Below are 25,307 nucleotides of genomic sequence, written 5' to 3'. Positions count from 1 at the left end.
CTAATGCTTTTAGAAAGCTGAATTTATAGGCAACAAATCAAAAACCTAAACGGGCATAAAACTCAACAAAGTGATCGGGCTCCCAATGTAAACGTTTGATGTCAAAATGACTGTCAAAATACAACAGCCATTTCTAACCTCACCAAAGAATAAGAAGATCCGTTTTGTATTGGAACGTTTTTGTATTCGAAGAGAGGGAACGCGGCGATTGTAAGCAAGAAAATTAACCTCGTAAAAGCAAATAGTCAAAACATTCACCTCCGTGGTACTGGTGGTCCATCAGTGCTTTTGATTACACCAGAGAAGGTGACCTGTGCGATATCCTCTGTCTTTCTGTTTCTGCACCGCGTAAACAAGCGCGACCCGCAACCATGGTGGCGTCCAAAAAATCCTTTAAGATCGGTGACTTGGTGTTTGCCAAAGTAAAAGGTTATCCGCCCTGGCCAGCAAAGGTAAAATCTTTCAGCTAGCGTCACGACGCATGATGCAGCGCTATCACTATGTCCTGTGGGATCACGATGTTTCTTCCTCGACATCAAATCACATTCGATGAATGATTCGCATCTACATTTACACATCTTTTTCTTTCTTTACGCCGCCATGAACGGCGCGCAAATAGATCACGCGGCTTGACAAGACCAAATACAATGTGTACTTTTATGGAACGGGTGAAACGTAAGTAGTGCAGCTGGTGGCGATAACTGCACCGTGGCACTACCGCAAGAATCTGCGGAATGGACCGGTGACACGATTTATGTAAGACGATGTGGCATTTTCGGTTCTTCTTTACATTCTATTTTAGCGCCAATATCAAAAAAGAAGACCTGTTCCCCTATGAAACATCTAAGGAGAAATTTGCCACGGAGAAAATCATGAAGCGAAAAGGCTTCAAGGAGGCGATGGCACAGATAGAATTAGCAATACAAGGAGAAGATCCGAGTCCGGTGAGTGTGGGTGAATTTGGTTGTGGGTGCAAGAGGAATTGCGGGGCGCAATGTGATGGTGTGGTATGTGCGACCGGTGTATTTGTTTAGTTGCCCTAGAAAAGTGATTTGACTTGCGTAATATTTTCATGCCTTGCAATGAATTATAAATGAAAACTAACTACGCACATAGTTTGCATCGTTGGCGGAATAGAGTAGCGGATGTAGATTTAGCTCAGTCATCCGGGACGTGACCGTGTTAACCGTAGTTCCGTGTGTTTTCCTTTTGACATACGGCAATGTTGGCCAAGTGTGCGAAATTTGATACCAGCTTTACTTTTTGTATCATGCTTTTGCATAGCGCTGTAATGATTTATGTATTTCTATATTTTAGCTTGCGTATGACGTAGCAGCTGTGCAATCGGGAATCGACGATTTTGCTGATGAGTCAATTATCCCATCTGAGGCAAGTAAAGTAACATAGGACGACTGTCGTTATGATAAACGGTCGAACAGCAAAAATTACGCTTAATTTTTCTCCCTTCTCGATCATCTCCCCTATCACTTATAGAGCACGTTCAACGATTCCCGTATATCGGCCAACTCAACAGCGTTAGATGCGAATAAATTGCCGCATGACCTCGTGGACAACCAATATCAAGCAGATACCAACAGAACACCCCAGTTGCCAGCCAAAACTACGAAAGAAGGCAAACCTAGCGTTGGGGCTAAATCAGGTGTTGCTAAGAAAGCAGTTGGTCCAACGACGACTCCTTCCGTTGCTACAAACAATGGGACACAGAAAAAGATAATCGACAGTGCCACGGTGCATGAAGATCGAATCGAGGAGTTGCAGGATGCACCCGACCCAAAGGCAGTCGTCAGCAGAAGTGGACGAAAGATAAAAATGAAACGATTTATGGATGGGGACGAAGACGACAGCACTTCCACGGGTCCGCCATCAAAGAAGAAGGCCCCAAATTCCCTTGCCGCAAAAGACAAAACTGTAGCCACGACACCCGCTACTGCAAAGAAATTGAGTGCATTTGGTACGTATGAACTTCTTTGTAGCATCATTAAATTTCCATAGTAGGCTCGTTAAAAATTTCTTGCGGAGCTTTATTCAATTCATATTTATTCGGTCAATTCATATCATTTAATTACAGTAATTTTCTATAAGGAATTATCTTTAGAAAGTAAATGATAAATATACCGTACACAAATGATATGCTTTAGATTAATTTAATACGAGCTATACAAATGTTCCAGCTTCATACAAATATCACGTTATTCCATCACTTTGTAGATAAAATTGAGAGCGAACGCCTATATTTTTTGAAGCTCGAACGAGAACTTGTGGAACTTAATTTGGAAATAAAATCGTCCTTAAAGCTGAACTGCGCCGACCCAGAAAGATGCGTGAAGCTGATGGAACAGTACCAAAGTAAGACACCTTAGAGAATTTTCGTAAAAAAATATAGCGTATACGCTAATCTATTTGATCTAATCAATAATCATACCTTTTTTGTCTTTGCCATTTGTGTTCACGCATAAAGAGCTTAAAGTGACACCAACTATTCTTAAAAAGAACCCCAATTGCGTAGAAACCTTGAAACGGTTACGGAAATACGTAGGCAATGTGAAGGCTTGGAACATGGACGATAAGGAGAAACTAAAGTTCGATTTCCAAGCTCAGCAAATCCGACAAAAAGCGGAACAAATCTATAATCAGTTTAAGGTTAGTTCTGGGGAGGAATACTCGTTTAATAATCTCTGAAATCCAATTGACATTGAATATGTTTCCTTTCCAGACTATGTTCCCAACGCCAGACAGCAATGTGCCGTTCTGGGACTGGTTCCGGGATGAAGTGGCTAAGTTCGAGCAAGCTACGAAACATTTGACACAGGAAGAACTGTATCTGCTCGTCGATGAGGCTGGTGAGACTCTTGAAGTGCTAACGTTTGTCGCAGATTGATTGAACATTTTGTCTTCATTTTTATTAGATATTCGTTTAGGTGCACAGGACGCACCGACAAACTGTGCTGGCCATAACGTAACGGAAATGAGCATTAGCACGGCGGAAATAGGCTTGAATGTGAAACGTGAGCTTCTGACGACGGAAAATGCAACACCCGACGAGATGACGATGAATCCAAGCGAATAAAGAAAATTTATTCATAATTTACGACGCTACCTAAACCAAACGAAGCAACATTTTGGTTTGTTTGGTTTGAATCGGCCCATCTTTAATTACAAATTCCTTTTCAGTTTGATCCATTGCAGATCATTTTACGTTAAACAATACAAACGTTATTTGCGCGTTCGACTACATTTTCGATCGAAGCTTAGTCTGTTAGTACGATCTATACATTGCCGTCGTATCTAGCTATTCATGCTTTATAACTTTTTCCTTTGTTTAACGTAGACGCATAATATTTTTAAGTCATTTTGAAGACGTTTTCTTATACAAAATTCGAATCGGGTTTACACGTGACCAGTAAGACACACTATTTTATTTGCTGCACCAGCTTTTTAATTAAACTGTGTCCACACGGACTATGCTACAATGTTAAAGTGCTTGCGAGAGCAGTGGTACGAGAATGCGTATCGTTAAGAGTAGGAAATGTGAGCAATACGCAAACATTGGTTAGATAATTGTGACTAAACCAGCAAAGCATAGCACGCCCAACCCGGATTGGCTAGAGGATTGGACCCTAGAGTGCGTAGGCAGGAAGAGAACGATCTGGAATCCGAGTGCTCATTAAAAAGCGTCTTGATTTTCATTATTAAATTAATTACACGTTGTGAGTGCTTTCTTGAGTCGCCAGTTATAACGATTGTACGCAAAGGGTTAAAACAATGACGATCGTGTGTATGCTATATATTCTTCACCGCACTTGCAGGCTGTTTCTACGGCCTGTATCAATAGCAGAGTCAGAAGCAAGGCCGTAAGAGTAAAGAGAACGAGAAATAAAAAGATTCAAGAATTAATACGGACACAGAGTTACGATTTATTTTTGCTGCGTATTCTTCCATTTCGGCGCCACGCCTTAGGGGTGGTGAGCTAACGTTAGTAAAATATAAATTACAATGCTAATACTATCGAAATTATTCTCCGACAACATCGCTCCTGGCCTGACTGGAACAGCCCCGGCATACAAGTTGCCCGCGTCATTCTTCCTCCTCTTTCTTATCACTTTCTCCTTCGCTGGTAGCAGAGGCGGGGCTTTCCGTTTCCGTTGTGCCTGGTGCCGGTTTTTGGACTCGGTTCACCGACAGCCCCAGCCAGTTGGAAATCATGGCAATGCCCTCATCCGTCGACTCACTGACCGCAGCGAGAATGTCCGCCGTTGAGAGGTTGTCGAGCAGCGATAGGGTTGACGTGCTGTTGCTTGCAGTAGGTTTTTCCTCGCCGGTCACCACCGGAGTAGGAGTGGTTTCCTCGCTTAACGGAGAAAATATAGAAGGAGCAGAATGATGAGTATAAACTGGCACAATTCTTCGTAATTTTCATCGTTTTGCTTACCTTTCGCTCGGAATTTGTTCCTTTATCTGCTCTTCGGCAGATTTGATCACCTCCATGCCCTTTGGTCCCATCCGGAAGCACCCGAGTGGCAGCTCGATTTGCACATCGCCAAGCAGCATCGGTTCCAGCTGCAGGCAACCGCGCAATCCTTCGTCCGTTGGCAGCAGCTCGCTGAAGCGGGCGCACATCTGAGCGAGGCTGGAGAACACGTTCAGGCACGTCGGTGGTGGATCGGGACCCTTGACACGCTGGCTGTGCAGCACGCTGTCGCCGTAGGATATGTTCAGAGCGATTCCTTCGTCGGCGGAGAGATACTTCAGCCGCACGCATCCTTTTCGCCAAACCGCATCATGGTGTAACAAATTGCAAGGAATTTTTGAAACAAGGACGTTTGCCGGATGAGCTCTAGGCTTTTGATAGGCTTACCGAGACCACCGAGATCGATAAGGGTCATGTTGAAGTCAATGCAACAAATGCAGGATGGTCCATTACATAGGCAATTGCTGGGGCCAACTTCCTCCTCTTTAGTTTCCGCATCGTCCGTTACAAGTGCAAGATAATCTGTGGAGCAAGAGGAATTGAACGATCTTGTTTAACAATCAAAATCACTAGTGATCGTGTTTTTGTAACCTCATTTTGATTTGTAAAAAGTATTATCCATACAAGTGTGTCTAACATTTTTAGTATTTTAATCGAGAACATTCTAAATGGAAAACATAATTCACATGCTAAACAACTTGCGAAACTTACGCAACATTGTAGATGGACTATTCGAATTGTGTTACTACTTTCTGCACTGCCTCGCAAAAATAACGTATGTAACGAGCAGTACAAAATTATCATCTGTGGAACAATTAACCTCATCGCCGTAGGAGGTACATTTGCAACAAATTTAAATGTAAATATAACAAAAAAAACTTTCGTTTACCCTGACTCACTACTGTTTAACACTGATCAATAAACACAGTTGTACTTACCCAATATACTGGCGGAGAGAGCCGTGGAGCATAAATAGGTCAGCAAGAGGAACAACAACAGTTTTTTCATTGTGCGGCGTTTTGGATTCCTCTTCGCGCGTATTCCACTGATCGCAGTACCACCTTCTTCGCGGGAGCTGTTTTTCTTAGACGTCCAACACCCAAACGATCGATAGATCCGCCTACTCGTGACGTGCGTACGTTTCCCAACGGCCCTCGAGTTCGGTCAATGCTAAGTGGCCAAGATCACACTTTCACTCGGTACAAACAATACTCGGCAAACACTGAGGATCGACTTTACGGGCGCGCCGCAAACAGTGTGTTGTAAAGGCGGTAATTTCTACAAATTGGCAAAAAAAGGGCCCTGTACCGGGACCTGGGACACCACCGTTGGTCACCGTTACTCCGAGTCCGTCTAGAAATTGCAGAGAAATTGGAGAAATGGACCGCTTCGTCTGCCGTCTGATTCACGACTGCGACTAACCCGTTCCGTTGCTTGATCGGGAAAGCCTTTCGGTGGACCATCGAGGTAGCGGCTTTTACGGTGGAACCACTCCCGTCTTCCTTCCGTCGTCACGGACGAAGATGGAACGATGCGATAGAGAAGGCCAAGGCAGGAGAGAAACAAGCCACGCCGAAGAAAACTCGGGACAGGAATAAGATATGCATACATTAACGGATGAGTGAATGGGTTTTAACAGCGCCATAGCATGGACGGGCCGGATCGCGACTCGACTTCCGAACGCACCACCTAACGCCTCTTTTGCCCTTCAAAGCCACCTTTCGTCAACCCGGTACAAGTTCACGGCGCGAGCCACGAGGGATTTCATTCACTCACGCCCAACCCACGGTGGGGTTCGTCGCTGGCAGAACCAGTACGGGCGTTTAAGTTGTTTGTTCGACTTGCCTCTAAATGGACGGCGACGAAGAGTTCGACTTTTCCCAGAGGTTAACAGCCTTTCCGGACCGGACCAGATGATGAAGATGCGCACGTAATTTCCATTCGCGGCAACGTGACGGTAGCGTCATCACAGGAACGTAGGCAGTAGGCTGTGGAAGATGAGATATAGTTAGTTAATTACGCGATGATCACCACGGGCGCATGTACCTGTATTATATCTTTACGTCGAGTTCTCGCTTTCTTTCTGGTTCTTTCTTTATACTATGATTACTCGCCTATGGCAGGGAAAAATGGTGAAAAGAAAAGTGAGAAAGTCTTTCCAGGCCCTAGGAGTTTTCACCGTGGACGAGAATACGGACGTTGGCGATGCCCTTCATTCGTGGGCTTTTTCTTTGCGGAGCTCCATTAAAACAAATGGCTGCGGCGAACCTCCGGATCAGCTGTGTGGAACTGTGCGTTGGTGAACCTTCACCGAGAAAAGGGCCAACGTGTGGCCGGCCTTTCGTGTGGTTTAGCCCTGACCTACCCCAGAATGTGAAATCTAGGTCGAGCGCGATCCGTGCGCGGCGATATTTCTCTCTACTTACCTTCCTGGCATGGCACATGATGTTTCCCGCGAAACCAACCATCGATGCAGTGAAGCAGTTGGCATCGCCCACGGCGGCCAATAAGCCTGGTTGCATTCGTGAGCTCTCTATCCGGTGCGGTGGAAATTGTTTTTCCTCTTTCTAAAACCCGCCTACTCGAACACGCGCCGGACATGTTCGTGAGATTATCCGCTTAACCTACCTCTCTCTGTCGTCCGTTCTCAGTTGGTTGCTTTTTTTTTCTTCCTCGAAAATGCAGCTCTATTCGAAGGGCAAACGGGACCATCGCTGGATGTACAGGAAACGGAAAATTTCGTCAAAGCAACTCCGCCGGAGGTCGCGGACGAAGAGCGGACCAAGATCAAGAAGCATTTTTGGAGAGCCTCCATAATTGCACCATAAAATACGAATCAAAGCGCGCCGGTTGTTTCATTGGACGTCCATTTCGATACCGTAATCATGCTCACAGAACCCGTTGACCATTGGCGCATAGCGCGATCGGCGTTCTGAATCGATCGATATGTCCAGCAGATTTCATTTTTCTCAAGATTCCGCAGTGCGATATTTCTAGAAGGGCCGTTTAATACCGGATACACCAAAACGGGATACAGAACGTAAGACATAAATTATAACTGCGAATTGGAGGGAAACGAAACGTGGCGCACAGTGGTCGGTTAATTAATTTGATTTTAAAATAACATCTTGTACCATCAAACGAATGCTGAGTGACAAGTGCCTTAGCGTGAATTTAGTGCTATTATTTGAGGCCAACGGCACTTACAATCGGTGAAAAATTTCGCCATGCGTAACCACGTACCGAAAGCGCGGTCATATGCATCCATGAACAATTGGTTAACACAAATTGCCAATCAGCTGGCGCCGGGAGTAATAAACGTTTGCTCAAACCGCTAAACAATGCATGCGACCAATGGATGGTGGATTCAAGGGATAATCTAGTGAAAGCAGCATTGACACCTGATGTAGGATTATATTTAGCTAAATATTTACTGATAACTATTCCCAAAATAACCAGGAAGAAATCGTTTGTATTTTGTGCACAATTATTCTCAGCATTTATCATTCCATTATCCTTAAACGGCCGTTCTCAATTCGCTATCATAACTACAGCATCTGGTGGAGTATTGTCTTATCATTGCATAGTTTTATTGTTGCATTGTTTATATTATTTGCAATATACTAACAAATAAATTACACCGTTTCTAATAATATTGCATCTATATGCACTCGCGTATGAGTAATACTATTCAACATGGTATGTAAATGGACAAGACTGTCGTCGTACGGGAATAGATTAACACTTTCGGGTTTAACATTTGGTTATCGTAAGCTTGCTTCCTTTTTCTTTCACGATCTAAATTGTGTTTAATGCAAATACAGTATGCTGTACAAACGAAAAAATATACAAAGTGTGTAGAAATAGCATAACAATAACTTGAGGCTAAGAAAAATCAACAACAAACAACATTCGCGCAAGATTTAAGCATAATAAAGATTTCCGCTCGCAGAGGTCACTGTCATTAATACTTTTTTTTAACCGCAGCATTAATTGCACTGCAAAAAATATGGCGGAAGCGCAAACGATTGGCCAAAAAGGCAACAGGCATCCGCCCATGGCTGGCACGATGATTTAGGTCACAATCCACCGGTCACCTATGCTCCCAGTTCTACGGCAAAGCATTCCCTTCGGGATCGACCAACAGGAAACATCACTTCGGCCAAAGTGTACACTCGCGAGGGACGAGCTCAACTCGAAAAATATAGGTCACATAGAAGAAGATCGAAACCACCACGCGATTGGCGATCAGAGGGGAGGTTGATGAACAAAGGGGGTTTTGGAAAATCGGAGACCGTGATTTCGGTTCGTTCGGGATTCCATCTCCGAGGGATGGCGCGCGGGCGATCTACGATCCAATTTGCATAATTATATAAGTTTATCGTGTCATAATTGGAATCAACGGAAAGCCTCCAACAGCTTCTCGCATCCGACAATCGTCGCATCCGTTTCTGGTCGAGATCGAGTTACGTATTTTGGCAAAAGCGACCAAAACGAGGGGCCCACGAAAAGGAAGAAAACATAGAAGAAGATGGCACATGAAATATGTTTCCCATTGTATCTTCCTCGGTCGTTCCGAATTCTAAACCGATTTTGTTCATGTAATTCTACGGCAACCGTGCTGCACAGGCAGATCCGTTCGCTCAAAAGCGTGCTTCCTTTCACTCTGAGCACGTTTTTTTTCCTTCGTTTGCAAGAATGTCGAAACGAAGATGACGATGCATGTTGCGAACCACCAGAGTAGCTGGGTTTCTGGGTGAACATATCTTCATTGGCATGCCCTGACTGAATCTAGGGGCGGTGTGCTGATAGCTGCCGCTTTCTAATGTAAAATGTTAAAACTGATGATGTACGATGATTGTGAAGGTTTAGCTTACCAAAGACCTAACAAATATGTACGTGTATATTCAAAAAACCCAGACTTTGAATCATGGCGGCACACTTTTATGTGAGTGAGAGATGCAGCATCAACACTTGTCCCACTGCTGAACTAGGCTAGAGAAGATGATAACTTCTATTATGGGTAGCTGCTAGTTTACACGTTGAATCGCGTCTCGGATCCATCGGCAAGCATCAAGGTGACGGTACGATTGTTAATCCAGATCAGCTTTGCCAGGCGCATCGGATTGAGCCGACCAATGTCCGGAATCGGTGCAGTCGAGTAGCCCTTTATACAGCGCGTCTGAGACTGACCGAGCCCAAACATTCCTGCACTGGTCTGCCAGAAGGATAGCCGATTTTCGGTGCACGAATAACTGACGAGGAATTTTCCATCCGGGCTGAAAGCGAGTGCCGTTACCGGTTTCGTGTGGGCCGGTATCATTTGGCATTTGTTCTGCCGCAACTCGTATATCGCCAGGTGTCCGTTGCTGGCACCGACTAGTTTTCAAAGACAGTAAAGAAAGGTATCGTGTTGTAGCATGGTAATTTTGTAAAAACGTTTAATTTGGGACGTCAACAGCTCAAATTAATGTGATCTTATATATGGTTCGTGTTGATGGATACGATAAAAATGCAGCGTTTAAACGGCACTTACCGGCAATTCGGCGAGAGGCGCTGCAATGTGACACTTGGTTGAACTTGCACATCAACGGACTAACTTCGGCAAGTCCCTTATTTTTCAGATCCCCAGAATCAACACAATGAAGCGTTATATCCATGACCTGAAATTTTAGTCAAACGAAAAATAATAGAAAATGGTAAAAAAAAAACATCACAAAAACAACATGTTAATGTAATGGGTAGTTTTGCAACAAGCAAATAGCAAACTGACGTGACGTGTTAGTCACGTATGTTGTTGTCCCTTTATTAACGCTTCCACCTACCTCCACGAGCAGATTAGCGATCTCTGTTTGCATCTTATCAATGAGCATTTCGACGCACTGTAGAATCTCTCGCTTGGCCCGGTGCAGCACGGAGTGTGTAATGGGGACGCTTATCGCCTGCGCATTCTGCTGCATCGTGTTGTAGCGGGCAACCTCCCGCGCCATCGTCGTGATGAAAGCGGCCGGACGTGCCGTCGCTATCAACCGCAGGGCATGCCGTGCCGTTCGGCATGCGTCAGCTTGCGGTGTTAGCGGAAGCTTGTAATTCAAGCTCGGTATCAACCGAGTCGAGTCGCAACACATCTCGAGTAGCCCCAGCAGCACCTTGCTAACGTCGATATATGGCTCCCAGACGGTAAATCCGCGCCCGATCAAATCAATCGCTGCTCGGCGCAGGGGCGTGAACGCGGGAAGTTTTTGAGTCGAAGGCGCCAGAAGCAGGTGCGTTAGAGCCATCGATGTCGAGCGAGCGAGGTTATTGTTGCCGATACCGAAACCCTCCACAACGGAGCTCTTGCGACGGTTGTCATTGTTTCGCTTTCCATCCGTGGCGGAAATGTCTTGGCCAAATTCGGCTCCAATCACACCCAGCAACACGACAGCCGTGGTTTGCTTGCGTTTCAGCTCCGCCAAGCTGGACGGTTTGCGAACGACTTCCTCCTCTTCTTCCGACTCTTCCTCATGCTCCAGTCCAGGCTGCCCGGTGGGACTGGAAGTTGGAGATCCGGCGTTCGATTGTCCGCCACTTGGCGCCTGCTGTGCGATTGGTTCTGTGTGCGTGTACATGGGCAGATACTGGGCCCAGCTTTCGACGAGCTGTTTGCGACCCTTCTTTCCCATTCGCCCAAGCTCACCGAGCAATAGTTGCTGGGCAGCTTCTCGAATTTCCAGACAGTGATGTTGCCACCTTCGGGCCATCATCTCCACCTGGGGACGCTTGAAGTTGTTCGCATCTAGGGCATCGATTTTCTCGGGCAACAAGAAACAATGGTGAGTCGAAAGTAGACTCCAGCCCTGCTTAATTTGGGCCTGTTGCTGGGTAAAAGCTTCCTCCTGTTCTTCCTCATTGCTCCAGGTGGCTCGCGTCGATTGTCGGTGCAACTTGCGGGCACGCTCCTGCTCCGGTATGAAAGTAGCCATATTCATCGACATTAGCGTGTTAGACATTGCCACCATGGCAAGTAGATGATTGGAGGTGAGAGTTGTGCTGAGCTCCCAATGGAGCCGTGCGGTAAACAGCTTCGTGAGGCCTTCCTGCCGAAACAGTTCTGGCGTCATGGCCACCGTTTTCAGCTGCTCGGGAGTCGAATTGATAACGATATTATTTTGCCAGGTCGGCAACAACAGTGACATGTAGCCGCCTTTGGAAAGCACTCCAAACGAAACCGGTATCTATGGCATAACAATAAAACATTCAAATTTCCGCACATGTTACAATGCTCCATTTTGCTCACCATCGGACGCAGCAGTCCTAATTGCGTTTCGCACACTTTGTCCAAGTGCGGATCGAGACCCCAGGAGTGAATCAGCGATAGCAGCAACTGTGCTACCTCCATCACGTGGGTAGCTTCCATGCGAGGTGCTATTTTTTTCGAAAGTTCCGACGAATCTAAAATCAAACAAAACACATACATAAATTTATTTTGCGTTTGCTTTAGATGGGGGCAGATCCATCTACTGCCCGGAACAAACGCTTTCGATTGTATTTCTTGTTGTGTCTTGCCATTTTTGCTACGTCAAAGCAACGGCTCCGACAAAAGAACCTTTGGCAAAAACACTATGTGATTTCGCTTTACCCATAACTTTAATGAAACACAAACACCAGTAGCGTTCCAAGAATAGCTATTTACTTTCTTACAACACACGTGTTCTTATCAGCATAAAACTCGGTTATTCCATGAGACGTATTTATAAGTGCAATCTGCACAAGCGACACACTATTTGCCTTCAATCAATCACCAGGAACGAGGTGATCTGTTGACTCAGCAGAACTCGAACATACGGCGCAGTATATAAAAGCAGGATTTGATACATTAAAATATCAGTCCGCGTGTAGCATATTGACAATTTTCTAAAAAAACAAGGGCAAGTTTCTGCCAGGATAAAAAGGGATTAAAAATGGCCAGTAAAATTTTCGTATTTGCTTTGTTCTGCATCGCGTTTGTGGCAGTTGCTCAGGTAGAACTACAAAACAGCTTATCAGAGTGAAAAGTGAAGCAGTGTTTTGAAGTAAACGAGATTTAATTTTTCTTCTGCTCGTAGAGTGTGCCACAGTACGCGACGGGCGACGAGCCTACGTACGACGAGGATGATGGTTCCGACGATCTAGATAAAGTTCACTCTACCGACGAGGACCAACATTCGACAAACGAGGATGACTATGAATCTCGTGAGTTTAACGATATTTCCACAAAAGTAAGACATGCATTAGCGATGGTTTTCTTCACGTAGTTGCTGCTGGTTTAACCGACCAATTCGACAACGCATCGGACCCAGGTAGACGACTTGGAGACGGCCAACAACCATCACAGTCCGAATCGTCCTCGGGAGCAAATGAATAGTAGAGAGTTTAAAGTAAGATCACAAAGCATTACAATAAATGAATAAAAGTTGGCTGCCAACTGTATTAAAAGAATGTTGTGCATTACGAAATAAATGCTACTATGCACTCCAGTAAATACTTCCCTTCTATTTTTCTACGCTACTTCTAACTTACCCTTACCGGTTTCGCCAACGTTTTTCACGACGCTATCAAGCTTTGCCTGCACCTTTGTCTGGACGTTTTCCGCGCCTTCCTTCATTTTAGCAAGAATACCTTTTCAATTATAGGGAAACAAGAATCAAATTAGCGAAATTCGAATTAGACCGCCAATCACTAGTCAAAATAAAACATTACAAAAACCTCAAATGGTAGAATAATATTACAAGATAAGAAAAACACAATCAAATAAGAATCAGACAGTAGATGAGTTATCAATTGTAGGATTAAGCAAAACATCTGTTTCTTGTTGAACTAAAATGCTATTTTGGTTTCCGCTTGCAATTATGTTACATTACAAAACACCACATGAGGTCATGTGAAGGAATCGCTTAAAAGTCTAAGTTATAGCTTATATTGAAAAAAGAGTTTATATCCCGTGTAAGTACCATCTAATCTTACAAAAAAGAAAACATTTACAGGCAACAACCATAAAACGGTTCCCAACAAAACACACGAACAAAACATTGCTCCTAAGCTGCTAAGCAAGACATACTAATGGCGAGGAATATAACAAACCGTGTTTATCTTTCTCTTTTAGTATTTTCTCCATGTCACCAGCCTTATTCTTTACGCGTCCAAAGAAATCTACGTTGAGGTGCAAGATTGCGTGTTGCAAAGTGTCGATGTGGCAGAAGTTGTAATGTGTTGTATTTTAACGAAGAATTGAGTGTTAAATATTATTGAGCAAACGGTTTATTTTCATACACAGTTTATGCAGCATGGAAGAAGAAATGAAAGAGAAAATCATCGTGTAAAACATGACGTATCAACTATTCTACAGAGCCCATGGCGTTATTTACAGGAATGTGAAAGATTGCCAGATGCCAAATAACCCGTTGATTGAAATGGTATGAGGAGATGAGAAAGTTAGTTTACCTGATATTTTCTTTCCAGCATCGGAAGAGTGGCTATCGGCACCGGCAGGAATCAATAAACCTTCAGCCTAAGATTAATTCGATGTAAGACATATTAGTAAAAGTTAACAAGCAAAACTAAAGAGGGAAATTATGCTGACCTCTAACGTATTTGGACTCATAGCAGCATACTCTTCGGCATGTAGCTCAAATATCAGCCCTTCGATATCGAAGAAAAGAATATGGCTCTCAGCATCTGCGATTACAAACAAACGTATGAACGGGTCATTATGTATCAAACAGAGCACTACTGCATTCAAAAATTGATTTTACTCACCTTTGGGGTTTGTTCGGAGCCCTTGAATAATCAAAGGACTGCTTCTGTTCTTCATTAAAAAATCTCCGTGATGATTGTTGTGTGCATGTAGTTGTTGCAGTTGGTGAATACCTCGTTGGGTAGCGTGACGAATTGCATTAATGTTACGATGCCTTAAACCTCTGTAAATATATAAAACACGAGTCTCAGTTACCAGAAATACGGAAATGTGAAGCATGAATTCATTACCTGAAGAAATGAACAGCTGGATTGGCCAGCCCCATTTCAGACGTTGATCCCGTGCTGCTGCCAGTTTCACCACTGTTCTCATCGCATGCATTGAGCACTTCTTCGGCCAAAATACCGTGGAGAACCCGATCCAGATGCCCGGTTTCCATCTGCCATACGTACACGGTACCATCAGAACAGCCCACAATCAAAAAGTCATCAAGGGGTCTCCATTTAATGGAAACCACCGGAAATAGGTGACGACTAGCTAACGTTACACATTTACGTTCCTGCAGACTTAGTAGAGTAACGGAATGATCCGATGCTACTGAGCAGATGCATTTTAAGATGCGTGGCTGCAAGAAATAACATTTTAAGATAACAAACGCATACAGTAAGTTACGATGGTAAATAACACACGACGAAAAGATTGAATTAATCAAAGCTACTTACACTACACGTCGGAGGAGGAACCAATAATTGAGTAATCTCTCCAGCATGCACGCAAAACCTGTGAATCAAAGATCCGCTGTACAGGTCCCACAGGCAAACAGCGAAATCGACTCCTCCAGATACTAGGTGTGATTTTTCGTATCGCGAGTGCGCCAAAGACGGACAAAGTAAACAATTTACTCTTCCACTGTGACCGTTGAGAATTTGATGTGGAGGCCAATCTAGAATATAATTCAACATTTAAAAAATGTCCACCAAATTCTGAATATGCTAAACGTACCACTGAATTGCTGATGATTTCCATGAAGCAAATGTAACATTACCGTTTGTGTTGCAGGAACAATGATGATGCTACCGTCTTCCCTTCCAACAACCAAGCGGCTTTGTTGAGGTAAGTAAATGCTTGCCGTAAGTTTAATCATGGGCTCACTGTTCTGATAAAGCTGGTCCAGTATGCCTACCGGAAGCGGATTCATTTTATTCCACGCTTCCAGCAATGACGTACAAATAGTAGCTTCCAATGCTAAAAAATGAGTGATATAGTTAATTGATTAATCAATTATCATTATTCGCTAGGATACATACATGCCGGATGCTGTTTTTGAATTTGTATCTGCTTAATCTGATCCATAGAAATATCAGGCACTGCCCAGATGTTGACGTACCCTTCGGAATCACCGCGCAGTAGGTATTTTTGCGTTTTACCACCACGGTTCGAAGTAACCAGTTTCATCGTCGGTGGACAAGACAATGGTTTTTCACCCATTTGCGAAAGAACGCAGTACAGGAACGGTGAATCTTTGCCAACCGACGGTCCATGGAAATCCTTGTTATCGGGTATGCTGTTCGCCGGTAATCGATAGAGATAGCCCTTGCCTTCGTCCGACCACAGAATAACACGGTCATTCGAAAGGAAATCGCCACCCATCCATCGTTCCCCAGATGGTGAAATAACACTGCACAATACGGTGAAATCTCCAGCATCGTATATCTGCCAGTACTTTGCGCACACAATCAGCACCGTCCGCTGGTTCTGCGTGCAGCAGTTCATCGTGATCGCGTTAAGACAACGTATTTGTTTCGATTCATTTTCAAAGATCGGCTCCGAGTACTTGTTTTCGTTGCCAACTAAGGTCCACACTTTCACCGTTCCGGTGGTGGTTATGGCCAGCACAACGTCATCCTTGCGCTTTGACGGTCGCAAAACATGCAGAGCAGAGATCCAGTCGGGGTTCACCTTGGAGCTCAGGCAGAACAGAACCTCTAGGCTGAAAGGATCCATCACCATGATCTCGGCATAGTATCCGTTACAAAAAAGCCGAATATCATCGCAGTTGGCCATGTGATACGCCTGGATGTTGGTGTGCACCTGTGGCATCTTGATGCTTTCGGTGCACTTTCCATCTACCAAATCCCACGTGCACATCTCTCCATTCTCCGACGAGCTGACTAGGAAGTTATTGTCCTGAATAATCGATGCACGCATGAGACACAGCACAGGTGCCGTATGGCCTACGAGCAGACATCGTGGAGTCATTTGCAGCGTTTCCGGATCCACCTGCCTGCAAGCGTTACAAAAATTGAATGTGAACAAACATCGCATAACATACAATGGAGGGGCAGCACAATCGCATTACCATAAACAAATTTGCCCATCGTAGCAACCTGTCGCAAGGATTTTCTGGTCCCGTGACAGAAAGACGCTCGACACGCAGTGTGTTGGTGTGCTTGGGCCCCAAAGCACCACGGGGACCACGAGATTGGTATTGAGCATGTTTACACTGCTTGTCTTTATGCACTGTTTAATTCAGATGGCCTTTCGCAATCAGGAAAACCTAGGTGTCGTGTATATCCGAATTATATTCGTTTACTGTTGGCTCTCTTTTACACCGAATCACGGGATTATGCCATCGTCTGAGGCATTATTTACAAAATCATCTGTCAATGTGTAAATACACGGTGGTGGTGGGTGGTGTATGTATTGTTTTTATTGATTGGACGAGCTCTTCGCGATGGCTCGTAATTCCTTTTTGTCTCAAAACAACAGAACTAATCGAATGAATTTCTTATTTTTCTCACTACAAAACCCACATTGGCATACATTGACAGTAGAAAATGGTAAGATATATTCCAGTTACAAGGTGGAAATCCGACTTTTCCACGGAACGAAACTTATCCAGCCACTGATAAGAAATTTTTCACTTTGACAGCTGTTAGCTCAGCTGCGGCGACATGTGAAGGGGCCTAAAATGACAACTATTGTTCTTTCCAAGCAAACGTTTTAACCGTTCTGTTAGTAGTTTGTGATTTCTTCCTCAAAATTATATTGAGCGCGATGGAAGTCGAAATTATCAACTACGCTATTGTACGTAAGTTTTTTTTTATTTTTACATTTCCGTCCCCATGTCAAATATGCTTATGTTCCCCTATTTAAAGATTCCTAAAACACTGATGTTAGCTAATTCTACTGAGGAGGATAATAGGCATTTCTTCCTGGAGGTGGTCCGGGAGGATAGTATTTGTTGGTATGCGGGTGCTGATAATGCTGCCATGGTTGAGGCGGTTGTGGCGGCATCACTGGAGGCATAGCGGCGTACGGTGGCGGCGGTCCATGAGTCTGTGGAGGCAACGGTGGCGCAGTGTGCATCGGGTACGGAGGATATGGATAATGCGAGCTATCGGTTGTGATATGCTTCGGAATGGGATTTGATTCTATTTCGGCAGGTGGCATAGGCGGTAGTGGAGTCTGATAATATACGAAAATCAAAATACAAATTAGGGGTCAGCAACCTTACTGTTAAAAATGCTAATAGATGAGGCTTACCTTGGCCGCAATGTTGGGCGAGTTTTTGCTAGTTATTGGCGAAATATTAGCGCGTTTCATCGGAGGCGATGCTTTACTGGGTGGAAGCTGTGGAGGACTATCCGGCGGAGCATTCCCCGCTTGGGCTGGCTGATAGAGATCCAGTACTTGATGGCATATTTCCTCCAATATTTCCATTGTCACATCTTGCACAAACATATCCCACCATTTGAGATGATCCGGCTGCTTGCCCACCCAGTCTACTACGGTGAATTTACTCAGCTTACTCGCCAAGTAAATCAGTGCCACAGCGATAATTTCAGGTTCCCACTGGATCGAAACAGTTGTGCTAAGGGAATCGTTCACAAAGTTCCACGCCATCTGGACCATTTTCTGCAGCTTTGCTGGATCACCCTTTAGGCATTTTGCGTACTTAACCAGAAACGAATAAGGATGTTCCACTTGCAAATCAAACTTAATGGTTTGAAGCAGGATTCGCTCCAACGTCATGACTTCCTCCTTGGGATCATCTCCAAACGAAACAAATTTGTCGTCGGCCAGGAGTGTGCGGGCGGTTTTGATTATGTCTTTACACTTTTTTGGCGTTTCCTCAACCTTGCCGGCGAGAAATAAACAACAGCTTGCTGTGACAAAGCGCGGAAATGTTCGGAACGAATGGAACATGTAGAACCGATGGAAGTAAACAACTCCCGTGGCCACGGTGTTGTGCCCTAAACTCATCGACGCACCGGCTTCCATAATGAATCGTGCACCTTCCTTGCGGTATCGTCTCTCAGTTTCATAGTCAACCCCATCTCTAGCTGATGGTGTGTTACGCAGGTCTTTTTTATCGTAGTACCAATTTGGCATCGCTACCGAACAAATATTGCGGATTTTATGGAGAAGAACCGCAAAACTTTACCACAAACTTTGTAAACAACTCTCTTTCCAGCGAGTGTCAGGTATGGACTCTTATGACAGTCGAATTGTGATCTACAGGGTGGCATAGTGGGACATATAATTACGAAGCTACTAACGGATTTCTTTTAATGATTTACTAGTACCCTTATTTTCTAGCAAATTTGTATAGATTTACTATATTTTGTTGATTCATTATAGTTATGTTCTAACAAGCATAGATGTGTTTGGATATTAATCTATGTAACCATGATAAAACTAACCGAATGTGAATGCATCAATATACACGTATCATATAAATCATGGTTTTTTTACTGTTCTATTTTGTAAGCTAATGTAATGTAAACTTTAACTAATTAATCAAAATGAGTAAAATTCAAACTTTTCTAACAGCTCGAGCTCAAATGACTTTGACGTGTAATTTCTGCTCGAAATTTGACCCGGAATCTTGGTCTGTCACGTTGGTTCTCGATTTGACCGTAGGACGCGCTGCATGACCACTTCCTGTTTCTTTTCTTTTGTGTTGGTGTCACAGAGAGGTGAGTTTTCGTGTCGTGGCTGAGAAAAAGTGTGATTTTTGCTATTAAGGTTGATCAAAATAAGTTTAATTCGTATTTAACAACAAATCTTAAAGCGTTACTGTCGAGAGGTATTACAGTTTAGAGCAAATTATAGTATTACACCCCGATTTTCACGAGTTTGTGTCCGGCACATGTCAAACAAACTCGTTCACGCGTTTGTTGAAGTTTTTGCCTCGTGTTGAACGTGCGTTCACCAAAGCTGTATAACTTAGCGATAAAGAGTAGTTACATTAGGTGTTACGTTAGTTGAGGGTAATTTTAGAATATTTTCTGGGCAACTGTGAAGAATACTGCCGACTTGTTGGGGATCTTTGATAAGGAAGGTGCACGGCGCGCAAGTTTGCTCTCCGGCTGCGTGGTACTGCGGCAGCGACATCCTCTGTCCCTGGGTAAGTGTCAGCCCCGGAATGAGCCCCGATGAATGCCTTCTTTATCTAAGTGAAACATGTCGAGTATTCGGACGCAATATACCCCTTCCAAAAGTGCACACAGTATCCGATATAAACGATTCTCCTGAAGGGAGGTGCAGTGGTACGGCGACGTACGTGATCATCTGCGTGGTCACGGTCTGCATAGTCTTCCGCGTGTTCATCGTCGACAGGTCTTCTTGAATGAAAATGTGTTGATTGAGGTGGACTCCAGGACGAACATTATATTGGACTGCTGGTTTGTTTTGGATGTGGTGTAATGTGCGCCCCGAATACTTGCATTAGGTTCACTTAGAAAAGAATGTGTCATCGGTGTGCTTATTTGCTTCTAACAGATCCATGGTGAATTCGATGATAAATGACGCGTTTTTTTGATTTTGTGTTTACAGCAATTCTCTGAGCAACATCATCCACAATGCCGCAGAACGAGTACATTGAGCGGCACACGAAGCTGTACGGTCGCCGGCTCGATTATGAGGAACGCAAACGGAAGCGGGAGGCACGTGAGCCTAAGAAGCGCGCCGCCATGGCCCGTAAACTGCGGGGCATGAAGGCTAAGCTCTTCCAGAAGCAGCGCCGCAATGAGAAAATTCAGATGAAGAAAAAGATTCAGGCACATGAAGAGAAGAAGGTGAAAAAGACGACCGAAAAGGTTGAGGATGGTGCACTTCCGCCGTACCTGATGGACCGTGGCATCCAATCGAGTGCGAAGGTGCTCTCGAACATGATCAAACAGAAGCGCAAGGAAAAGGCCGGCAAATGGGATGTACCGATTCCGAAGGTGCGCGCCCAGTCCGATGCCGAAGTGTTCAAAGTGATCCGCAGCGGTAAAACTAAGCGGAAAGCCTGGAAGCGCATGGTCACGAAGGTCACGTACGTGGGAGAAAACTTCACCCGTAAACCGCCAAAGTACGAACGTTTCATTCGCCCAATGGCGTTACGTTTTAACAAGGCGCACGTGACACATCCCGAACTGAAAGCCACCTTCCACCTGCCCATTATTGGCGTCAAGAAGAATCCCTCTTCGCCGATGTACACGAGCCTGGGAGTGATTACGAAGGGTACCGTGATTGAGGTGAACATTTCCGAGCTCGGTCTCGTAACACAGTCCGGCAAGGTTGTGTGGGGAAAGTATGCTCAGGTGACGAACAACCCGGAAAATGACGGTTGCATAAATGCGGTACTTTTGATTTAAGGAAGAATGTTATGGATCAGCAGGGAGTAGACTTGAGCTAAGGATTTACGAGGCGCGCGTGTACGTGATAACGGTTAAGATTTTCATTAAGATCCCACAGAGAGAACGAAAAAAAAATTCCATGGATAGCTGCTAGCTTAGATCAGGAATGTATCAATTGTTTGTATAGAATGAGAAAGCAGTCAATAATAAGGGCTACTAGCACAGATTCAGCATCTTTACAAGAAAATGATACGTTAACTTATTTTGATGAACCTAAACTACAAATTGCCCTTTCCATGAAAGGAGCCGGTGGGAGGGTTTGATCCACAGGGATTTGGATAATTCGTATTAACGATTACTCTATCCGCATGGATTGTACATTTTTTACCCTGATTTTCCCTCCCCGGGATACAGTCGGCACAAGATGCAGATCTTCGTGAAAACCCTCACGGGTAAGACCATTACCCTTGAGGTTGAACCCTCGGATACGATCGAGAATGTGAAAGCCAAGATCCAGGACAAGGAGGGTATCCCCCCAGATCAGCAGCGTCTGATTTTCGCCGGCAAGCAGCTGGAGGACGGACGCACGCTGTCTGATTACAACATTCAGAAGGAGTCGACCCTTCATCTGGTGCTTCGCCTGCGTGGTGGCGCCAAGAAGCGCAAGAAGAAGAATTACTCCACCCCGAAGAAGATCAAGCACAAGAGGAAGAAGGTCAAACTCGCTGTCCTCAAGTTCTACAAGGTAAGCGGGATGATACACACCTACATTTAGAAACAGTTGGTTGGCAGTCTTCTTAACTTTCATTTGATTTTCCACCGCATTTCCCACCACCAGGTTGATGAGAACGGAAAGATTCATCGTCTGCGTCGCGAGTGCACCAGCGAGGCGTGCGGTGCTGGCATTTTCATGGCTGCCCACGAAAACCGCCACTACTGCGGCAAGTGCCACCTGACGCTTGTCTACTCTAAGCAGGAGGAGAAGTAAGGAGCTGGAAGAATCGAGTGTCGGCGAAGTTGTATTACTCTTCAACCATTCTGTTGGCCCGCTAAATGTCTGATTATCGACAGTCACATTTATGCCACTTAGATTGCTGGGCTGATGCGTGTAACAGAGAGGATAAATAAAGATTAATACAGCTATCGTTCTGTATTAAATAATAATTTTGCTTGTTTTGCGCACTTGATCGTTACAATACATAAATATCACAATCAAAGCAAGCACCTTGAATGGAAGGGTGTCGAGAGCCTGACTCCGACCAGCAATAATCTTTGATGGAGTTATCTCCTTTCAAATCCCCAACGTTATGTTTCGGATAAAAGCAACGAAGCATACGAATAATGTGACATACAATTCTTTAATCCAACATTTCCGATAAAATATATACAGTTCTGCAGAAACTTACATCATTGGCTAAATTTACTATCCATTAACTTGGCCACTAAACGCACGGTATATTTTGACGCTAAGCTAAGTATATTCCTCTTAAACCATAACAATACGAGGAGCGTAAATTGCAACCCCGGTCGTTCGCCCAACCCCAACCCGCTTATCTATGAGCGTTGTGAATATTGACTATCGCGTAGCGATACAGCAGAACCGTCGCATTTTGCCAATCGCCGTCAATATTATCATCGTCCTCATCGTCTTCTTCGTCGAAGGACGCCGATTCTAGATCTTCCTCATCGTCCGTATACTCTTCATCGCTGTCGTAATTACCGAACGGATCATCGTCGTCCTCGTCCATCGCAAGACCGCCAAGGGCAGCACCAACGCCTTCCTGTCCCAGATTGGGATGGCCGTGTAGCGGGATCCGTTCGGTGTAGATGTTGATCTCGATCTCGCCCCGATAGTTAAACACCATGCATCCGGCCATGATCAGCGCCGGCAGCGCGACCCGGACCTTCCAGGCGAGATTAGTCAGGAAGAGGAAGCTGCGGCCGAATGCTGAATTTACCAGCATCTTGCTCCGATTCCGAATGGCGACGCATGGGAGGAAATCTGTGGCAGGAAAGTGAAAGTAAAAACAGGAAGAGAGAGAAAGAGGTGATGGGCAGTGTTATCAGCGGACAAAGAACTCTTATTTTGTGCTGTTATAAGCGCGGACAAAAACGAAACCAGAAAGCGTAATACCGAGTACTTTTAAAAACATGATGATGAACAAATAGTGAATATATGTGCTTCTTTATTAAGAAATTCAAGCGTTGCACGTGTTATAGTACGAAAGTTTTAGAGAGATGAAGCCTTTCACCTCTGCGGAATGGTGCGCCTGTTGACCCCGAACAGTTGCTGTTGTAGGAGCTTGTTCAAACCACTCAGGCCTCGTGATCGTAATAATCTACATGATCACCCGACTTGAACAGTCCGTTCTGGAGAATATGCAAAAATTTGGACGTCGTTTGGGCGGTTGTAAGCATTGTCGTCGTATCCCGAAGGTTCTTAAAGTAGCCACGAATTTCCGGTGCATTCGAGTTGGCCTGGATGTCGACGGTCATGTCGGTATCGACCGGTCCAGGAGAGTAGTTCAGCACGGTCACGCCAGCTGCGGCTTCTTCTTCAGCGAGCACGCGGAAGTACATCTCTCGAGCCGCCTTTCCGGCGCAGTAGTACGTCATGCTCGGGAACGGAGCCAGACAAGCCTTCGAAGTAATGTTCACTACCAGCTTGCTGGGGGCAGCTGCAAACTTGTGCAAAAAGCAGCTATTCAGCACGGCCACCGTGAAGACGTTCGTGCCGAAATACTGCTCCCATTCCGAGCGGTCATCCAAATCGACCGCTTTCCGGGCGACATTACCAATCGTGCCGACGTTGTGGATGATGCACGCCAACCCGAACTGGTCGATCGGTTTTTTACCGAGTGATTTTTCCAGTATTTCGTTGAGCAACTCCTTCGACGCCGTCGCCAGGTCAACTGAGCTTGTCACGACGGTGACGTGTGGATTGACGGCCAGTATTTCCGATTTGGTGTTCTCCAGGCCCGAAGCGGACCGTGCCAGCAAAACGACAACCGAGCCCGGCTTGAACTTACGCGTCGTTTCGATGGCTATTTTGGCGCCGATACCGCGGGATGCGCCCGTAACGAGAAAGTAGGCCTCCTGCTCAAGATTGACGGCCGTCGACGTAGTCATCGTAGAAGCCGCCATTGCAGATAATAGCTCTATGCAATGGGGGGGAGGGATTTTTTACAGGATGCAACACGAAAAAAAACGAAAACTAGCCAAGAAGAACAAACATCAGACTACTTGTATGACAAAAGTAAGTAAATCAGCAAAGCAGTTTGCGCGTGTTAGAGAGAAAAAGATAAGCATAGCCCTCAAACCAAAAGCGAACTGGTGAGTTTCTGATAGTCTCAGATATGTGCATACCTTACCTTACCGAAGGCGATAACGGTGTGGACAAGGTATTGCTCTGCTCCGGCGCTATCGTGTTACTCTTCGTTCTCCTCCGCCTGCAGCTGCAAATGATCGTGCTCTAGGAGTTGTTCGATTTCGATCTGCGTAAGGGCCTGATCTGGACGGTAGAATCGAAGCAGCTCGTTGCCGTTAACCAGTGTGTTTTGCAGCTCGTCCACAGCTTCCGTGTGCAGTGTTATGTCCCCGTTAAGCAACGATTGCATACAGGCGTTACGACGCTCTGTCAACTGCTGGAGGATGCTGAGATTATTCTTCAAACGATGCAATCGCCTTTCTAACGCGTGGAGAAAAAATAAGAATCCTAATCAGCAGAGCGTCACAGTCGCAAGAATCTTATCAGCACCAACTGGGCCAACCGAAACTGGAAGAATCTGTTTTGCCAACTAACTCCGCCTCTTTTACGCCGCCTATTGTTACCTAGCGTGCGAATGTAGCTGTCCGAGTCCGGAAGACGATTATCTTGCGGTTCCCGCGGGTTTAGCTGCGGTTGCTCGGGGATGAAGTTGTCTTCGAACTCTAGCGGAACGGCGACGGCATCAATGGCGTCCTCTTGAGCTGCTACGTTCGCAGGCGGAGTGTTTTCACTAATGGTGTACGTCGGGTCCCATGGGTCTACAAAATTCATCGTTTGCCTCGTGGAACACTCGCCAAGTGTGGATGTTATCGGCTTACACTAATTACCAATTGCCAAAACGGCAACGCGCGTCAGTTTGGAGTTCAATATTGTGAAACATTTACCGTAAAAAATTGCTAATCAATTACACTTTTCTGCATTTTTTCCTCATTTTTCTAGCAGGGAAAAAACATTGACACGATTGTCAACAGAACTGCAACTACGCGTGACATTTCGATTAACTTGCATTACGGTTTTATTTGAAAATTAAAATCATCTTTATTTCCTTCCAAAAAAACGCTAAACAAGACATGAACCTTATTTACAAAAGTTCGATTTATTCTACAAATATTCCCAATATATCCTTAAATCCAACGTTCGTTTTTAACAGATTTGCTCATCGTTGTACGGTGCAACGGAATTGTTGGAAGAACTGCATGTTGTGAA

At 44.9% G+C, this 25,307-nt stretch overlaps 10 protein-coding genes across 12 annotated transcripts; 4 read left to right on the top strand and 6 right to left on the bottom strand.

The window, feature by feature from the left end:
• The first annotated feature begins 371 nt into the window (after nucleotides 1–371).
• LOC128723612 (hepatoma-derived growth factor-related protein 2-like) lies at nucleotides 372–3,903 on the top strand. The gene is made up of 9 exons (XM_053817370.1): nucleotides 372–452; nucleotides 620–675; nucleotides 803–950; nucleotides 1,318–1,398; nucleotides 1,495–1,972; nucleotides 2,230–2,367; nucleotides 2,480–2,661; nucleotides 2,735–2,861; nucleotides 2,928–3,903. Exons 1-9 carry the CDS (start codon nucleotides 372–374, stop codon nucleotides 3,086–3,088), a joined length of 1,452 nt encoding a protein of 483 aa, XP_053673345.1. The 3' UTR covers nucleotides 3,089–3,903.
• A 192-nt stretch (nucleotides 3,904–4,095) lies between these two features.
• Nucleotides 4,096–5,717, bottom strand: LOC128726118 (uncharacterized). The gene is made up of 4 exons (XM_053819907.1): nucleotides 5,428–5,717; nucleotides 4,877–5,011; nucleotides 4,451–4,781; nucleotides 4,096–4,369 (listed from the first exon to the last, which is right to left on the bottom strand). Exons 1-4 carry the CDS (start codon nucleotides 5,495–5,497, stop codon nucleotides 4,096–4,098), a joined length of 810 nt encoding a protein of 269 aa, XP_053675882.1. The 5' UTR covers nucleotides 5,498–5,717.
• A 2,347-nt stretch (nucleotides 5,718–8,064) lies between these two features.
• On the bottom strand, nucleotides 8,065–16,700 carry LOC128726903 (WD repeat-containing protein 7). The gene is made up of 14 exons (XM_053820749.1): nucleotides 16,564–16,700; nucleotides 15,512–16,488; nucleotides 15,207–15,449; nucleotides 14,927–15,147; nucleotides 14,495–14,829; nucleotides 14,267–14,427; nucleotides 14,091–14,185; nucleotides 13,952–14,018; nucleotides 13,592–13,660; nucleotides 13,031–13,129; nucleotides 11,769–11,923; nucleotides 10,315–11,706; nucleotides 10,026–10,152; nucleotides 8,065–9,868 (listed from the first exon to the last, which is right to left on the bottom strand). The coding sequence occupies exons 1-14, from the start codon at nucleotides 16,698–16,700 to the stop codon at nucleotides 9,525–9,527; spliced, it is 4,422 nt and encodes a 1,473-aa protein (XP_053676724.1). The 3' UTR covers nucleotides 8,065–9,524.
• LOC128726904 (uncharacterized) lies at nucleotides 12,331–13,016 on the top strand. The gene is made up of 3 exons (XM_053820750.1): nucleotides 12,331–12,492; nucleotides 12,577–12,703; nucleotides 12,766–13,016. Exons 1-3 carry the CDS (start codon nucleotides 12,433–12,435, stop codon nucleotides 12,873–12,875), a joined length of 297 nt encoding a protein of 98 aa, XP_053676725.1. The 5' UTR covers nucleotides 12,331–12,432; the 3' UTR covers nucleotides 12,876–13,016.
• A 690-nt stretch (nucleotides 16,701–17,390) lies between the features above and the next one.
• LOC128725472 (cyclin-K) lies at nucleotides 17,391–18,599 on the bottom strand. Its single transcript, XM_053819222.1, has 2 exons — nucleotides 17,751–18,599; nucleotides 17,391–17,672 (listed from the first exon to the last, which is right to left on the bottom strand). Exons 1-2 carry the CDS (start codon nucleotides 18,597–18,599, stop codon nucleotides 17,391–17,393), a joined length of 1,131 nt encoding a protein of 376 aa, XP_053675197.1.
• A 517-nt stretch (nucleotides 18,600–19,116) lies between these two features.
• On the top strand, nucleotides 19,117–20,855 carry LOC128725475 (ribosome biogenesis protein NSA2 homolog). 2 transcript variants are annotated; one of them, XM_053819224.1, is made up of 2 exons: nucleotides 19,117–19,186; nucleotides 20,046–20,855. In XM_053819224.1, exon 2 carries the CDS (start codon nucleotides 20,072–20,074, stop codon nucleotides 20,849–20,851), a length of 780 nt encoding a protein of 259 aa, XP_053675199.1. In that variant the 5' UTR covers nucleotides 19,117–19,186; nucleotides 20,046–20,071; the 3' UTR covers nucleotides 20,852–20,855. The 2 variants fall into 2 exon arrangements, with proteins under 2 accessions (XP_053675199.1, XP_053675200.1); XM_053819225.1 differs by lacking the exon at nucleotides 19,117–19,186 and adding an exon at nucleotides 19,487–19,617.
• LOC128725476 (ubiquitin-40S ribosomal protein S27a) lies at nucleotides 19,119–21,991 on the top strand. Of its 2 annotated transcripts, XM_053819227.1 has the most exons (3): nucleotides 19,119–19,186; nucleotides 21,248–21,578; nucleotides 21,672–21,991. In XM_053819227.1, the coding sequence occupies exons 2-3, from the start codon at nucleotides 21,258–21,260 to the stop codon at nucleotides 21,819–21,821; spliced, it is 471 nt and encodes a 156-aa protein (XP_053675202.1). In that variant the 5' UTR covers nucleotides 19,119–19,186; nucleotides 21,248–21,257; the 3' UTR covers nucleotides 21,822–21,991. The 2 variants fall into 2 exon arrangements, with proteins under 2 accessions (XP_053675202.1, XP_053675201.1); XM_053819226.1 differs by lacking the exon at nucleotides 19,119–19,186 and having other exon boundaries at nucleotides 20,904–21,578.
• Nucleotides 21,992–22,383: 392 nt separating this feature from the next.
• LOC128723968 (uncharacterized) lies at nucleotides 22,384–22,797 on the bottom strand. Its single transcript, XM_053817732.1, has one exon. The coding sequence runs from the start codon at nucleotides 22,795–22,797 to the stop codon at nucleotides 22,384–22,386; it is 414 nt and encodes a 137-aa protein (XP_053673707.1).
• Nucleotides 22,702–25,008, bottom strand: LOC128725473 (sepiapterin reductase-like). The gene is made up of 4 exons (XM_053819223.1): nucleotides 24,665–25,008; nucleotides 24,205–24,521; nucleotides 23,086–24,047; nucleotides 22,702–22,835 (listed from the first exon to the last, which is right to left on the bottom strand). Exon 3 carries the CDS (start codon nucleotides 23,975–23,977, stop codon nucleotides 23,150–23,152), a length of 828 nt encoding a protein of 275 aa, XP_053675198.1. The 5' UTR covers nucleotides 23,978–24,047; nucleotides 24,205–24,521; nucleotides 24,665–25,008; the 3' UTR covers nucleotides 22,702–22,835; nucleotides 23,086–23,149.
• LOC128723966 (uncharacterized) lies at nucleotides 24,262–24,872 on the bottom strand. The gene is made up of 2 exons (XM_053817731.1): nucleotides 24,665–24,872; nucleotides 24,262–24,521 (listed from the first exon to the last, which is right to left on the bottom strand). Exons 1-2 carry the CDS (start codon nucleotides 24,870–24,872, stop codon nucleotides 24,262–24,264), a joined length of 468 nt encoding a protein of 155 aa, XP_053673706.1.
• Nucleotides 25,009–25,307: the final 299 nt, after the last annotated feature.

Source organism: Anopheles nili, chromosome 3 (genome assembly GCF_943737925.1).
Source record: "Anopheles nili chromosome 3, idAnoNiliSN_F5_01, whole genome shotgun sequence".
NCBI classification, from domain to species: Eukaryota; Metazoa; Arthropoda; class Insecta; order Diptera; family Culicidae; genus Anopheles; species Anopheles nili.
Note: the sequence above shows the minus strand (reverse complement) of the source record. Positions and strands in the feature narration are given on the sequence as shown.